This window comes from Vipera berus (genome assembly GCF_964194415.1).
Source record: "Vipera berus genome assembly, chromosome: 6".
Classification (NCBI taxonomy): domain Eukaryota; kingdom Metazoa; phylum Chordata; class Lepidosauria; order Squamata; family Viperidae; genus Vipera; species Vipera berus.
In genome coordinates, this window is record NC_138208.1 from 23,027,663 (window position 1) to 23,043,773 (window position 16,111).

At 37.3% G+C, this 16,111-nt stretch overlaps 1 protein-coding gene across 2 annotated transcripts in view; it reads left to right on the forward strand.

Moving 5' to 3' along the window:
- WASL (WASP like actin nucleation promoting factor) overlaps positions 1-6,451 on the forward strand; it is a 36,290-nt gene extending 29,839 nt beyond the window's left edge. For both annotated transcript variants that reach the window (XM_081331611.1, XM_081331612.1), the window contains one exon: positions 3,714-6,451. In XM_081331611.1, the coding sequence (XP_081187737.1) occupies positions 3,714-3,775 (62 nt within the window). In that variant the 3' untranslated portion in view covers positions 3,776-6,451. The remainder of the gene's footprint in view (positions 1-3,713) is intronic.
- The last annotated feature ends 9,660 nt before the right edge of the window (positions 6,452-16,111 follow it).

A 16,111-nucleotide genomic window follows, 5' to 3' on the forward strand; every position in this document is an offset into this window, starting at 1 on the left:
TCTAAAGAGCAGTCAGGGTTGATCTCCTCTAGGACTGACCGGTTTGATCGCCTTGCAGTCCAAGGGACTCGCAGGAGTCTTCTCCAGCACCATAGTTCAAAGGGCTCTGTTCTTTGGCGATCAGCCTTTCTTATGCTCCAACTTTCACAGCCATACATTTCAACTGGGAAGACCATAGCCTTCACTATACGCACTTTTGGCAGAGTGATGTCTAGATTTGCCATGGCTTTCCTCCCCAGGAGAAAGCGTCTTTTAATTTCTTGGCTGCAGTCCCAGTCTGCGGTGATCTTGGAGCCCAGGAAAATAAAATGTCACTACCTCCATTTCTTCCCCATCTATTTGCCAGGAATTGAGAGGGCCAGATGCCATGATCTTGGTTCCCTTAATGTTTAGTTTCAACCCAACTTTTTCACTCTCCTTCACTCGTAACAAGAGGCTCTTTAGTTCCTCTTCACTTTCTGCCATTAGAGTGGTATCTGCATACCTTAGGTTGTTGATATTTCTCCCGGCAATTTTAATTCCAACTTTTGATTCATCTAGCCCTGCCTTTCTCATGATGTGCTCTGCATATAACTTAAACAGACAGGGTGACAGTATACAGCCTTGCTGGACTCCTTTCCCAATTTTGAACCAATCAGTGGTTCCTTGTCCAGTTCTCACTGTTGCTTTTTGACCTGCGTATAGGTTTCTCAAGAGACAAATAAGATGGTCTGGTACTCCCATCTCTTTAAGAACTTGCCACAGTTTGTTGTGATTTACACAATCAAATGCTTTAGCATAGTCAATGAAACAGAAATAGATGTTTTTCTGGAACTCCCTAGCTTTCTCCATGATCCAGCGTATGTTGGCAATGTGATCTCTAGTTCCTCTGCCTCTTCAAAATCCTGCCTGTACTTCTGGTAGTTCTCGATCCACATACTGCTGGAGTCTAGCTTGTAGGATTTTAAGCATATTTACTATCATGTGAAATGAGTGCAATGGTGTAATAGTTTAAACATTCTTTGGTACTGCCTTTCTTTGGAATTGGAATGTAAACTGATCTTTTCCAATCCTGTGGCCACTGTTGAGTTTTCCAAATTTGCTGGCAAATTGAGTGTAGCACCTTTACTGCATCGTCTTTTAAGATTTTGAATAGCTCAGCTGGAATACTGTTGCCTCCACTAGCTTTGTTGTTGCTCAGCTTTTCTAAGGCCCATTTCACTTCACATTCTAGGATGTCTGGCTCGAGGTCAGTGACCACCTCATCATGGTTATCAGGGACGTTAAGCTCATTCTTGTATAGTTCTTCTGTGTAATTTGCCACCTCTTCTTAATCTCTTCTGCCTCTGTTAGGTCCCTGCCATTTTGGTCCTTTATCATGCCCATTTTTGCATGAAACGTTCCCTTCATCTCTCCAATTTTCTTGAAGAGATCTCTGGTCCTCCCTATTCTGTTGTTTCCTTCTATTTCTTTGTACTGTTCATTTAAGAAGGCATTCTTATCTCTTCTAGCTATTCTCTGGAAATCTGCATTCAATTGGGCGTATCTTTCTTTTTCTCCCTTGCCTTCGCTTCCCTCCTTTCCTCAGCTATTTGCAAAGCTTCCTCAGACAGCCATTTTGCTTTCTTGCATTGCTTTTTCTTTGGGTTAGTTTTGGTTGCTACTTTTTCTACAATGTTGCGAACCTCCGTCCATAGTTCTTCAGGCACTCTGTCTATCAGATCTAATTCCTTAAATCTATTTGTCACCTCTACTGTATATTTGTCAGGGATATGATTTAGTTCATACCTGAGTGGCCTAGTGCTTTTCCCTACTTTCTTCAGTTTAAGCCTAAATTTTGCAACGAGAAGCTCATGGTCTGAGTCACAGTCAGCTCCTGGTCTTGTTTTTACTGACTGTATAGAGCTTCTCCATCTTTGGCTGCAGAGCACATAGTCAATTTGATTTCTGTGTTGACCGTCTGGTTATGTCCATATGTAGAGCTGTCTATTGGGTTGTTGGAAAAGAGTGTTTGCTATGACCATCGTATTCTCTTGATAAAATTCTATCAGCTTGTGCCCTGCTTCATTTTGTACTCCAAGGCCAAACCTGCCTGTTATTCCGGTTATCTTTTGGCTTCCTACTTTAGCATTCCAATCCCCCATGATGATAAGGACATCATTTTTTGGTGTTAGTGCTATAAGGTGCTATAGGGCTTCATAGAACCGGTCAACTTCATCCTCTTCAGCACCGCTGGTTGGGGCATGTAATATTGAATGGTTTGCCTTAGATTCGAACTGAGATCATTCTGCCATTTTGGGCATTGTATCCCAGTATTGCTTTTCCTACTCTTTTATTGACTATGAAGGCTACTCCATTTCTTCTGAGGGATTCTTGCCCTCAGTAGTATACCTGATGGCCATCTGAATTAAATTCACCCGTTCCTATCTATTTTAGTTAGCTGATACCTAAGATGTCGATGTTCAGTCTTGTCATCTCTTGTTTGACCACGTCCAGCTTTCCTTGATTCATGGATCTTACATTCCAGGTTCCTATGGAGAAAAAATCTTTACAGCGTTGGACTTTCCTTTCACCACCAGATACATCCACAACTGAGCGTCCTTTCAGTTTTGGCCCAGTCGCTTCATTCTTTCTGGCGCCACTAGTACTAGCCATCTGCTCTTCCCCAGTAGAATATTAGACACCTTCCAACCTGAGGGGCTCATCTTCCAGTGTCATATCTTTTTTCCTTTTGGTACTGTCCATGGGGTTTTCGTGGCAAAGATACTGGAGTGGGTTGCCATTTCCTCCTCCAGTGGATCACGTTTTGTCAGAACTCTGTGCTCTGACCTGTCCTTGGGTGGCCCTGCACGGCATAGCTCATAGCTTCATTGAATTACATAAGACTCTTCGCCACGACAAGGCAGTAATCCTTGAAGGGGGGTTATTTCTTTAGTGCATGACAAAGTTCTGGCTTTTGAAGATAGCAGCAATAATATGTCTCCAAGCTAAACAGTCAAACAAAGGCTTAACCATTTTGATTAGTTTTGTTCTGTCACAAGGAAGGAAGGAAGGAAGAAGAAAGAATCAAGGACTCTGTTTTTGAAATGAGAATGAAACATTGCATAAGAGGAAATGAAAAGAGAAATGATGACTCAGGAAATAGGTTTCCTTTTTTTGAGTAACCTGTTGGCTGGAAATCATTGATTGGATTGACAAATGATTAAAAAATACTCATAAATCTAGCGAGTTCAGTCTCCGGCTTTGGATATGTTTTTCAATGCATTAGTACTTAACCAAACATTAAAATTTAATTAAGATTATATCCTTTTTGCATAATGAATAATTTATCACTTTAGCAGTGACCCTTTTTAAACAACAAATGTAAACTCTCTTTCACAATCAAACTGAGAAAACGCTTCTGAAACTGGAATCTCATACTTTGATAAATTGAACTTAAATTCAATTGTTAGCTTTTCTTCCTCCAACAAGTTGATGGGAGTGTCACTGAAGGAGCAGAGCAATCCTGAACCCAAAACAACTTGTTCATTAAGGCCTTCATTTACAAATTAGAAGTCAGATTTGTACTTTTAGTGTGTGATTGTTTCATGTAACGCTTAGATCCTAATTTGCATAGAAGTTTACATTTTATGGTACAAATGCTGGTTAATTGATAACCCCCATAATTTTACCAATATTTGTCTTTACTAAGACATTTAAGTTTTCTTTCCAAATAACTATTTTTCTATCAACAGATGAAGATGAGGATGAAGATGATGAAGAAGACTTTGAAGATGATGATGAGTGGGATGACTGATCAATATATTATATCGTATATATATATTTTTACGGTGAAATACTAAACTACTTTCTGTCTATGGATTCTGTAAAATTATCATGTAAATGTTTTACCAATTTACTGTATATTTTTGTTGCCTTTTGCTTTTTTATTAATCTGTGCAATACCTCATTTAATCTGTAAAGGTTTGTCATCCTATACAAGGTTACTCCCTTCTAATTATGTAAAAGTTTACATCAGATGCCTAGTGTACATGTGAATACTTTCCATTCCATCAATAAGGGAGTTTTAATGTAATCTGTGAGATTGACAAACACACCTTAAATGTATTTAGTTATAATTGCAAGAAGGAAAACACTATTTTCATACCCTACTTTTTCTGTATCTAGATTTTCTTATTAAAGCCTAATATAGCACTACATACTTTAAGCAATGCAGCTCCTACTTTTAGCCTCTTCATCTGGGAAACTATGCTTCATGGATGAGGCTGATAAAACGATGAGCATTTCAATTCTTAACACTACCATTCAGATTTAGTCTTCAAGCTGTAAAGCAATCACTAGAAAAATTAAGTGATCATGAAAATTTTCCCTGATCTGGAGCATTGTTGCCTATACCTGAATATTGAATTTAAGAATAGTCTGTTTGGTCAATAAATCTGATAGAAACCACCTTTGTGACTTTTCCCAACTGTCATTCATGACAAAGAGGAGTCTACATTTTTGGCAACTGCTGCAGTCATTATTTATTTTTATATAAGGTTTTTTACTGAAGGGCTGTAGTTGATGTTTGCTTTGAATAATAATGGTTGTAAATTAATTTTTTTAAAATGTTGGGCATTGGTATGCTAATAAATGAACTTAAGTAGTGTAACTCTGCAGTTTTCATAGATTGCGGGACATGTCAACACAGTTAGACACTGGATCCTATAACTAAAATAAATAGAGATGGAGCCTTAAACCCATACCTTATTGATTGTGACAAGACTAGATGACAAACTGTTGCTAAAAGGCCAATGAATATCTTGGTGATGTTTCCATTTTTCTGAACTTGGTCTCTGTTTGTGTTATCCAGATCAGTGCGTGGGCACTCTTCCATCAAATACAGTATTTCTCACAGGCTCCTGTGGTTATTCAAGCATGTGGGTCAGTGTTGCCTTGTTTCCTTTTGACTCTAAATTGCTAGACTTCAAAGCAAGAGTAAATGGAGCTAATTGAACACACTTATCTTTTGCTTTGAGGGGGAGAGGTTCACTACTACAAGGTTTATAAGCCACTGTTTTTTATATATACCAAATTTGCACATTGCAGTATTTCACTAGAAATAAGGGATGTGGTCTTAAAAGTTGGGTGGTCCTGCACTTGGAATTGCATTCCAATATATGATGGGAAAATTTGAGTTTTCATTTTAATTTTTCATCTTTATTAGGAGACTTAATATTTGGACTATTGCTTATTTTTCATGCAGTATTGCATTTAAGATAAGCTTTATTAATACTGATACTCTACTAGCAGTAAGGATACACTTAATAAATGCAGAAGGTTTCAAGTGAGACATACTTGGAGTACAATAAATCCCTGCTTGCTTCCTTCTTCATTTTCCTTCTATTCATGACATATTGGATAGAATTATCTTTATTGAAATCCAGTGTTGGCCTGATCTTGGCAGGCTGGACCTGCATGATTTGGCCTGGAAGTTTAATGCAATTGTAATGTATGTCTAGTATTTGGGTTTTTACTTCTGTAAGAAGGATGGGATTTAAAGAGTATGTTGATGAAAGAAGATGTGCTAAGCAGAAGTTAAACTATTCCAAAGGGAACAACTTTAATTTGATGCAAACAACTTGGAAAGGAACATTTTCAAAGTATCTTCATTTCAGTTGTATCTCTGGCACTGCTTTGTGCTAGAAAAACTTTTCAGTTAGCATTGCTGCTAGTTGGCTTGAGGATTATGAGTATATAATGATGCTATGGAGGTGAGTTAAAAGTTATGCACATGAGAGAAAATATTAGTGGCCTGCAGTACAGCCGGTAGGCTTTCCTCTCTAGTTTCATAGAGGACATTTAAAGAGTTGATATTGCTCAATTGGTCTCCAGCAATATTACTTATAAATTAAGCACATGTTTCTAAAGTTAGAGTTTGAAAAGAGATACTATTTTGAGGATACTTGTGTAATCCATTAATCACTTACCCAATACTTTTCCCCCCTATAGAAAGTATATCTACGTTATTGCACAAACATTCAACTGTTTTGCTTTCAATAGCATATTGTATGGTTTTAATTTAAAGCATGAATGCAATTAGATTTAAGGTCACAGCTGCATGTTTCTACTTTTCTGCTCTTGATGTGGGCAGGAGGCAATGTTTCTTGTCATTGAATCACTACTGCTAACTCTAGCAACCAGGGCAGCCTTTTGCATCAGTTAAATTGACCGTCCGCGTAGCCTTGCCAAGTAGCGAATGAGCCTGAGGACTGTCTCTGAACATTGCGCTTAGACAATAGCATCTAGTGACTTGTACTCTGAAAACATCTCAATCATTCAGTTTTCCATTTCATCAGATTGAACTTCTTGGTATGTGAATTTCCTTTTGGGCTCTTCTTTTTCCTCTTCTTTGGAAATGTACAGTGAATAGGATGTTGCACTGGTGGCAAATCATCATAAAGCATAATAAAATTAATTTGTCTCAGTATAATAGTATGGTGTGACTTTTATGACTTCACTTAAGGTTGATTTGAAATCTGTTGTGTTGCTCAAAAATTGTTCCAGATATTTCTTTAAATTGGCTTCAACAAATAACTTACATATGTCTATAGCATTATAATGGGCTAATTAAGATGACTGAAAATATATAAATGTTCCGACACTTCTTCCTAATGTTTCCCAAGGGAAAACAAGTAAACACTTTTTCAGTAGGACACTTCTGCTCCCCATTCTCACCCTAGGACCATTGCCATTGGATGCCCGATAAGAGGACCTTTATTGTCATTTTTTTCTGTGAACATACTGGCACTCTTTAAAAAAAATGAAATTCTGTAGAAAGGATCTTAATTACTTTGTTTCATAGTAAATAAATAACCAGCAAATATTTTAAGACAATTGTTCATTTTGCTTATAGCATGCCAGGGGAATAATTATAATACTAATCAATGAATAATGGTAATGACAATAGAAATGCCAGATTATTGGACTAGAATTCTGACTGAAGGGGTTTTAGCTTTTAATATTGTTTTAATTGTTGGGCTTATGTAATTTAATCTATTTTAATTTATACTATTTTTATATCATATTTTATGTTGCCCTGTAAACCACCCTGAGTCCTTCGGGAATAGGGCGGTATAAAAATTTAAATAAATAAATAAATAAATAAATAAATAAATAAATAAATAAATAAATTCTCAGAATCTTAAATTAGTCATACTGATTTAGAATTCTGGAGGCTGAAAGCCAATGCATACAAAGTGCTATCAGTTGAAGACTGTGAGCCTGAAACCAGTGATTCTTAAATGGAGGGGGGGATAATTAGAGTGAGATACAGGGGTCCCACTCTCCCTTCACCACTTTTCTGAACAACAGCAGAACAGAGGCCATCAAGATATTTGGAGGGGGGGGGCTTCATTCCAAACAGTAAAGTTTGGAATCTAACTGAATATTTCTTCCAAATATGCCACTGCAATCTGCAATTACTATAATTAATAGGCAGTTTTTTTCAAGAGTAGAATGATCAGCTGAAATAGGATTAAAAAGAATTACATGCTGCAGAGCTCCGCTAAGACTGATTAAATTCAAATCCTAAGAAATAGAAATATTTAAAGAGTTTCAAAATCTGTTATCCTTAATATAGTTCAGTATACAGTATTGAAATTATTTGCTTGTAATGACTTGTGTGCCAGTTGTGCCCGTTTTTGGATCAGCGGGTCCTGCCTACAGTCACTCATATCCTAATACCTTTAGATTTGGACTGCTGCAATATATTCTACATGGGGTAGTCCGGGCAGTTATGTGTGCTCCCAGAACAGCCCTTGTTACACTTCTGCTCCATGAGCTGCACTGGTTGCCAGTTTGCTTCTGGGTCCAATTCATGGTGCTGGTTTTAACCTTTAAAGCTTTTTATGGGATGCGGCTAGGGTACTAAGGAACCATCTCTCCCGATTTACCTCAACCTGCCCAATTAGAAAAGGCATGCTGCAAGTACCATCAGCTAATAATCTACATTTGGTGAGTCGCAGTGCCTTTTCTGCTTTAGCCCCACCTTATAGAACATCCTTCCCCTCACAATTACATCGGTCCCATCCCTTTTGATATTCAGAAAAGCCATGAAGACCTGGATATATGACTAAGCCTGGCGCTCCAGGAACTGGAAACTTGTCTAGTTTGCTTCGTTGTTAAGGGACCGTTTTATTCTCCCTTCACCTGTGGTTTGTATTTTTGGTTTTTATATTATTATGGTTTTTATATTTGTATTTGTTGTTTATATTTTCTATTTATTATACACCACCCAAAGTCATCTTTGGTGAGATAGGCAGCCATAGAAATTTAATAAACTTTGAGTGGAAAAAATATTTTTTCCCCTTGGCCCTCTTCACTGTGATCTACAAACAGCACATACTGCAGAAGTTTTGAGTCAAACCAGCATTGACTCCATGAAGAATACATGGGCATGTATGCAGATAGTCCTTATTTTGGATCACAATTTGGACAAGAATTTCTGTTGTAAACCAAGGTAATTATTGAGTTGCACCTGATTTTTTAATCTTTTATGTCATGGTTTTTAAGCAAATCATATGGTCATTAAATGAATCCAGCTTCCTCCATTGACTTTGCTGGAAGCTAGCTGGGAAAGTTGCAAATGATGATCACATGACCTTGGGACGCTGCATCCTTCATAAACATAGTTGCCAAGTGTCCAAATTTTGATGAGAGGACTGATTATAAGTCCCTTTTTTCAATAACTATTGTAACTTCAAATGGTTGTTAAATGAATGGTTGTAAGTCAGTAACTACCTGTATATCTCGTATTTTTCATGCCACAGCAAACAACTTGGGGAATGATTTGACAACACATTATCTTGCTTAATATCAACTTTTAGAAGTACAGTATTTATTTCAAAAGAACATTGGAATGGTAAATAGAAGGAAATGTAGGAAAAATAATAAAAAGTTCCTTATGGTGTCCTTCATTTTAAACTTGAGGAACTGCAAGAATTCTGCAGTGTTCCTTTTATTTCTGTAAATGAAAGTAGTAATTGTGTCTGTTTCTTCACTGCAGGTAACATGAACAACTTACAGAATGCTGCGTAGAGTTGCTTATTTTCTATTCCTTTTTCTTTAGAATGGACTTCTGGGGACTACCTTAACTTTGTATTGATTAATGGACTACTTTGGGAGTCATTCCAGTTGGAAAAGTACAGAAAAAAGCTGTAAAGCTAATGTATTAGAAGTCAAAATGAATTGATGTCCTGGCCTGCCTGTTGATGTTTTCTGTAAAATGAATACAATAATTATTTGGAATGTAAAAAATGCTGATCTGCAAGTTACTGATAGTTTGCAAGATTTGGTTATAGTTTATTTTCTAGTGTTATTGCCATATACTGTGAAATCCACGTAGGCATCAAGAAGTGCATCTGGCCAGTAAACTCTCAGTTCTATCCATTAATTAAACTTTTATCCATCAAATTCAGTGACTACAGGGTCATATAAAGAAAAACCTCTAGAGTAAAGTAAACGTAGTGTAATTATTTTAAGTATCATCATCTAATTTTAATTTATTGAATTAAATCTAGCCATTGTCTATACACTGCAGGATGTTTCCAACTATATAGTTCTGAGCTTTTTTTTTTTTTTACCAATTTGGCCTGCAATACTTGCTGATATTGTCAATCCATCTTGTTTTAGGTGTCTTTGGTGGACGCTTTTTATCCAGTTGGATCCATTCTATGACTGCCTTGGTCCACCTGCTACCAGTTCTTCCTATGTGACCAACCCATTTCCATTTCAATTCTTTTACTCTCTTGATAATATTATATACTTTCTTTTTTTTTCTCTAATTCATGTGCAGGTCTTTCTATCTTGTCTTGTAATGCCGAGCATGTATCTTTCTGTGGTTCTGTGTGCCACTCATAACTTTTGTATTGATTGTGAGGTTAGTGTCCATGTTTCACCAGTATGTGTTAGAGCAGGTAGCACACACTGATAGAAAACGTCTTAGGCATAGGGGGAGGTTTTTTAAATTTACGTTTAGCTTGCAGAATGCCTGACAACCCCATTTAATATTCAATTTCCTTTATTGTATCATTTTCCATTGGGATCCATTGAATTTATTAAACATAACCTGGCTTTTTTTCAGGTTTATTTTTAAGCCAAATGGTTCTGCTTTGTGCAGCTCTTACATGTGTCTTTGTAGCTCTTCTGGCTCTTGTGAGAAGAGCTACGTCTGCAAATTTTAAGTGATTTAAATAGGAGCCATTGATTTTTATTCCATCTTTTGCCCAGTCTAGTTTGCAAAATACTTCTTCAAGGCAGGCTGAGAAAAGGGTAGGTGATAGTGTATCGCTTTGCATACCCCTCTTTCTATGTTGATTTTCACTTTTAAGATCATTAAGGCAAATTGTCGCCTTTGTTTTTCATATATTGATCGTAGCAAGTTTAGGTAAACAGTGTCTATGCCTTGGCTGAGCAATGCATTAATTATTGCTTGCTGGAATGCTGAGTCAAATGCCTTTTCGTAGTCAATGGAAGCCATGCACAGAGGCATGGTGTACTCGTGCCTTTCAATGACTTGCTGAACAACCTGGATGTGATCCATTGTACTATAGCCACTTCTGAGCCCTGCTTGCTCCTTTGGTTGTGCATCATTTAATGTTCTCAATATTCTTTTTGCTGCTATTTGGTGAAAACCTTGTAGATGACTGAAAGAAGGCTTATTGGATGATAATTCTTTAAAACATTTTGGGTCCGTTTCTTGTGAATAAGAATCACTTTAGCATTTTTCCATGCATTTTTCTTCTCTGAGGCATCTTGAGTATAGTTTTGCCAGTATCTTGTGCAAACTGATCACCAGCTTTCAGCATTTCAACTGTAACAGTCATTTCCTGAAGCTTTGCCATTTTTCATTGATTTTATGGCACTTGATGCTTCCTCCACTAGGTTATCTGGCAGTTCCTTTTTTTAGTGTTACTTTTGAATGATCTTGATCTTTGTATAGGTCTGGAATAGAATTTCCCAATTTCCTGTCTTGTTCTATGCACAGAGCCATCTTCACATTTTAATGCAAAAACCTTTCTTGTATTTGTAAACTTGCATTTTGCTCTGTTAATCCCTTTGTTTTCTTCAATTGCCTTTTCACAAGCTTCATGTTAAACTGACATTTCTTCTTGGATACATTTTCTTATGGTCTTGCAAAGTTCAACATACTCCAGTTTATTAGTGAAGCTTCCAGTATTCTTCATTGTTCATCATTTTTTCATTAAATCAATAGTTTCATCAGAGTTTTTAAAAATATTTTAACCAAAGCTTTTCTGTTATAAATTCTGGGGCTATGACAACATGCTGTTCCTCATCTTGCCAGGTTTCTGCTGTAACCCAAGTCTGCTATTCTCACTCCCTGTGGCAACAGATTAGGCAGGAAAGCCAGGGTGATAATGCCAGCTACCAGCAAGAGACTAGCTCAGATGTGGAGGATTCAATGACACTAATTTACTAGAGGGATTGATGTGACCATCATTTAATATTCCCTGCAGACTTCTCCAAAAAGAGGTACCAAATTTTAATCCAGGGCAGCTGGTGACAACCTAACCTTATTGGTTGTCTGGTAGTCCCTATTTTTCTACTTGCATTTTTACGTGCTTTCGAACTGCTAGGTTGGCAGAAGCTGGGACGAGTAACAGGCGCTCACTGTTATGCGACACTCGGGATTCGACCCGCCAAACTGCCGACCTTCTGATCGACAAGCTCAGCGTCCTAACCCACCGCGTCCCTCTAACCCTTACATACTTAGCAATAAAAATGGAGTATTACAGCACAAAGTAATGCTTATTCTGAAGTCAGTCCCACACTGAGGGTTAATCTCCTTCTCTGGTGTGTCTAAACTGCCCCCCCCCCCAAATCCTACCCAGGATTATGTTGTAGTGCTGTGGATATGAGATTTTATCCAATGGGGTGAGCAAAAAGAACATAAGATCCCCATTATAACCCTTATTACGTTGTCGAATCAATTTTAATCTCTGCCAGGGTGTGCTTGAACTGTAGCCAGGTTGTCACAGCAGCTGTTATTTGATCATTGCTACAAGTATGACAACTAGCAGCACTGCATAGTCCAAGAACTAGATACAGAATTTAGTAATCTTTGTGCACAATTTTCTATGAACAGCTGTGCTGTCATTTTAGAGGCTAGGAGTTCTTCCAAGAAACACAAGGACAACTCTTCAGATACTACCTTTCGTTTTCATTCTACTCTTGCTAAGGTTCTAATTTTGTGCTATCTATTTTACATCATTGAAAAGAAGAGGAAAAAAGAATACTTCATTGCAGTCCTAATGATATAATGCCTTTATCAATCTGGAAACTTTCCCTGTGTTTGAGTTAAAAAGTGGCCAGGAGGATGAACAACAAAGGGACTTGAACTGTCAAATACTTCTGATCTTAGGAGGGTCCCAAGCTCTGAGTGCAAATGAAACTGGAACAGCAGCTGAGAGTTCTTCACTGTGCATCATATCTCACGTTCTCATACCACACAGTATTAGCAACCAAAATAAATATGAAGTAATATTTATTCAATATATATAGCTACCCATCTCACATTCATGACTCAAAACTAATAGTCTATCTAGTTAACAAAGAATATGTTGAACCAATTGGGAGGTAGATTACCAGGTTAGAGGTAGTCCTCAACTTAGGATCAAAATTAGGATCAGAATTTCCATTGCTAAGCAATGAGGTCACTGAGTTGTATCCAAATTTTATGACCTTTTTCCCCATAGTTATTAAGCAAATCACCATGTTCCTAATTGAATCACATAGCTGGTAAGTGAATTTGGCTTCCCCCACTGACTTTGCTTGTTGGAAGTCCTCTGGGAAGGTTGCAAATGGTGATCCCATGACTGGAGGACATTGCAGCTGAATTACTGGAATTTTGTGAATCACGTGACCACAGGGATGCTGCAAAAATTAAGTGTGAGGATTTGTCCTTAATCACTTTTTCCAGTGCTGCTGTAACTTTGAATTGTCATTAAACAAATGGTTATAGTTCAAGTATTCTGAATATTACTACATAAATTACTTTTATGTAGTAGATTTCAAGCATAGAAGGACTTGCAGATCAATAAAACAAAGGTAGCAAATGGCAGCTAACCTTGGTGGAACTTGCAAAAAGTTAAGCAGGATTGGATCTCATCAGCATTTGGATTAGACACCATCCGAGAGGGCTTACCCTTAAAAAAATACTTCTGAAGAAGACAATGGCAAACTCCTTCCATATGGCTGCCAAAAAAATCTGCATGAACATGTTAAATTCAACTTAAGGAAAACTTACTTTTGCTAAAGGAAGACTGACTAAGCTTCATTGCCCTGATAGTCAAAATCATTAGCTTGACAAATCACATTAGAAATTTTATTAAAGCATTTAAAAATAGACTTTATGTTAGAACAGTACGACTTTTAATCTGTGACTCTACAAGTATAGTCCTTAACAATTTTATTAAAATTTAGTATCTAAAGTACAATACTTTGCATAAGGATGGTTAGTAAGATATTTCATGCACATCATATTAATTAAAATTAGATTATGACTTTGTGTGGTGAAAAACGCTCATCTTTTCAGGCTGTCTTTTCAGGCTGATGTATCTTCTCAGCTGGGACTGTATTTTCTATATAAAATGGGAATTATGACTTATCCAAAGCAACCTGCTGTGTCATGTGGCACAAGAATATTTTTTCTAAGATAATTACAAATAGTCCTCACTTACAGACCACAATAGGAACTAGTAATTCCATCACTAAGCAGTGCAGTTATTAAGCATGATATCATATGACAGAGTTTTGCAACTTCCTGCTGGCTTAGTCATTGACTTTGCTAGGTGGAAGCTGCTTTGAAGGTTGTGAATGGTAAACGTGATGATAGGACACTGAGTCAGTTGACAAGAACGTGACTGTGGGGACGCTGTGACAGTTACAACTTCAAGAGCCATAAATAAATCCCTATTTTCATTGCTAAGTACAAACAATCACTGAACAAGTATTGCATTGATCCACTATGGTAAGCAGTAAATTCCTCTGAATACACTTGGACTTAAATGTATAAATAATGTAGGATCAAGCTGATGCTACTATTTTTTTTTTTTTTGCTTAATCCTGTATCGATAATGCAATCTAGATAACTATCTGCACTGGATTGATAGAAGAATGAAAGAAAACATAAAAGTGTATTGTAACACGGTATTCTTTAGAAGTTCATATCTTTAAAAACAGAAATGTTTTCAATGTGCTAAATCTTCTAATTGTATGGTACCAACATGCATTTTGTGATTTTTTTCTACAAATCATACTGAATTTTCTGTGTGTTTGAGGGTAGAGGCAGGAAATTTTTTGCTGTAGCTTTATAGGTCACAAATATGGAAAGAAAAAAAGAGATTTAGGGGCTTTTGTTGAATTTACAAACACCCTTTTTAGCTTCCTATAATTTTCTCCTGCTCATAGGAATGACTCAAAGAATAATAAGAGGCAGCAGGAGCACCTCTGAAATGTTTCCTCCAACCTCATTTGTTTCCAAACTATTGATCACAGAAAAAGTACAGTGAAAGCACATACTTTTGCAGCCTCTATGCATTTTCCAAATTAGTTTTTCTATAATTGCCTGTTACGTGCTTAGTTACATACTTGTTTCCACCTCTCCTGAAGATAAAAAACGAAAGAATTCAATCTAAATAGTTCTCCTGTTATGACAGCAATTGGTACTGCAGTTTCTGTCATTAAGCAATGCAGTCTTAAAGCATAATGGCATATGACTGCCTTGCTTCACAATGGCAATCCCAATATTTATTTTTATTTATTTTATTTATTTATTTATTTATTTATTTTTATTACATTTATATCCCGCCCTTCTCCGAAGACTCAGGGCGGCTTACAAGCTTAGCAGTAGCCTTCATTCTATGTATATGCCTGCTTGTTAGGGCTTTCACACCCCCCCAAGCGGCATTATTACAAAGTCAGCTTAATTGCCCCCAACAATCTGGGTCCTCATTTTACCTACCTCGGAAGGATGGAAGGCTGAGTCAACCTTGAGCCTGGTGGGATGCGAACCTGCACTAATTGCAGGCAGCTGGTGTTACTTAAGGAGGCATTAGCCCACTGCTCCACCAAGGCTCTTGTGAATAATCCTGGTTGCCATCGTAACTCAAAGATTGTGCTGGTCCTTAAGAGAGAATCTCCTGTGACTGGAGTCAAGCAGCCTGTGGGAAGAGTTTTGAAGAGTTGTGGGAGTGCTGCAGGCTGGTGATTCTGTCTGCAAGTGAACAGAGAGGTTGTATGGAATGTCAGATGCCTGTGTTCTTGTACTTCATAGTGAAGCTCGGGTGGGTGGGGGGGGGGAAAGCAGTGGGAACAACTTAGTGAAGCAACTTGCAACCTTTCCCTCTGCTTTCCTCATTGACTTTGCTTGTGGGAAGCCAGCAGGGAAAATCACAAATGACTTGCTGAAATGTCATAATCACAAGCCAGGCACCAGAGCACCCAGATCATGATCAAATGACCACAGCTACATTGGGATGACTGGTAGTCTGAGACCTGGTTGTTAGTGCCCCTCGTTCAGCTGCATTGTAACTTTGAATGGCTGCTGAATGAATGGTTGTAACCCAAGGACCTGTAGTCTTGAAAAATTGAAATTAAGGAAAGTTTTACTAAGTGTTCAAGGATGGAATCATTTGCTAGCTTTTGCAATCTGCACATGTAGCTTCGGCATTAAACAGCAATGTTTTTAATAGCAAGCATGCTTTGAATGGCAACATTGGTTTTTTTTTACATTTTTAGTGATGCCTCCTTAACTATGGTCTTCCACCATATATGTATTATTTTATGGATAGCAAATTCACCTTAAATATCTATTTCTCCATCTGCATTGCATGGATTACAATAATTGAGAGTTGGGCAACATAAAAATTTAATATCATCATCAATTATCATCATCATTTCTGGCAGCCTTCCAGAGTAGCATTCAATAAACATGGTATATTTGTTGGGTATAATGTTATTTCTTCTTCAAGGTCTTAATAATGCAGTACTGTATAGTCATAGTTATATTGGTTTGATTGTTTATTTACTTATATTCTTGGTTTCTCCCCAAGGCCTCTCCAACCAAAAATGA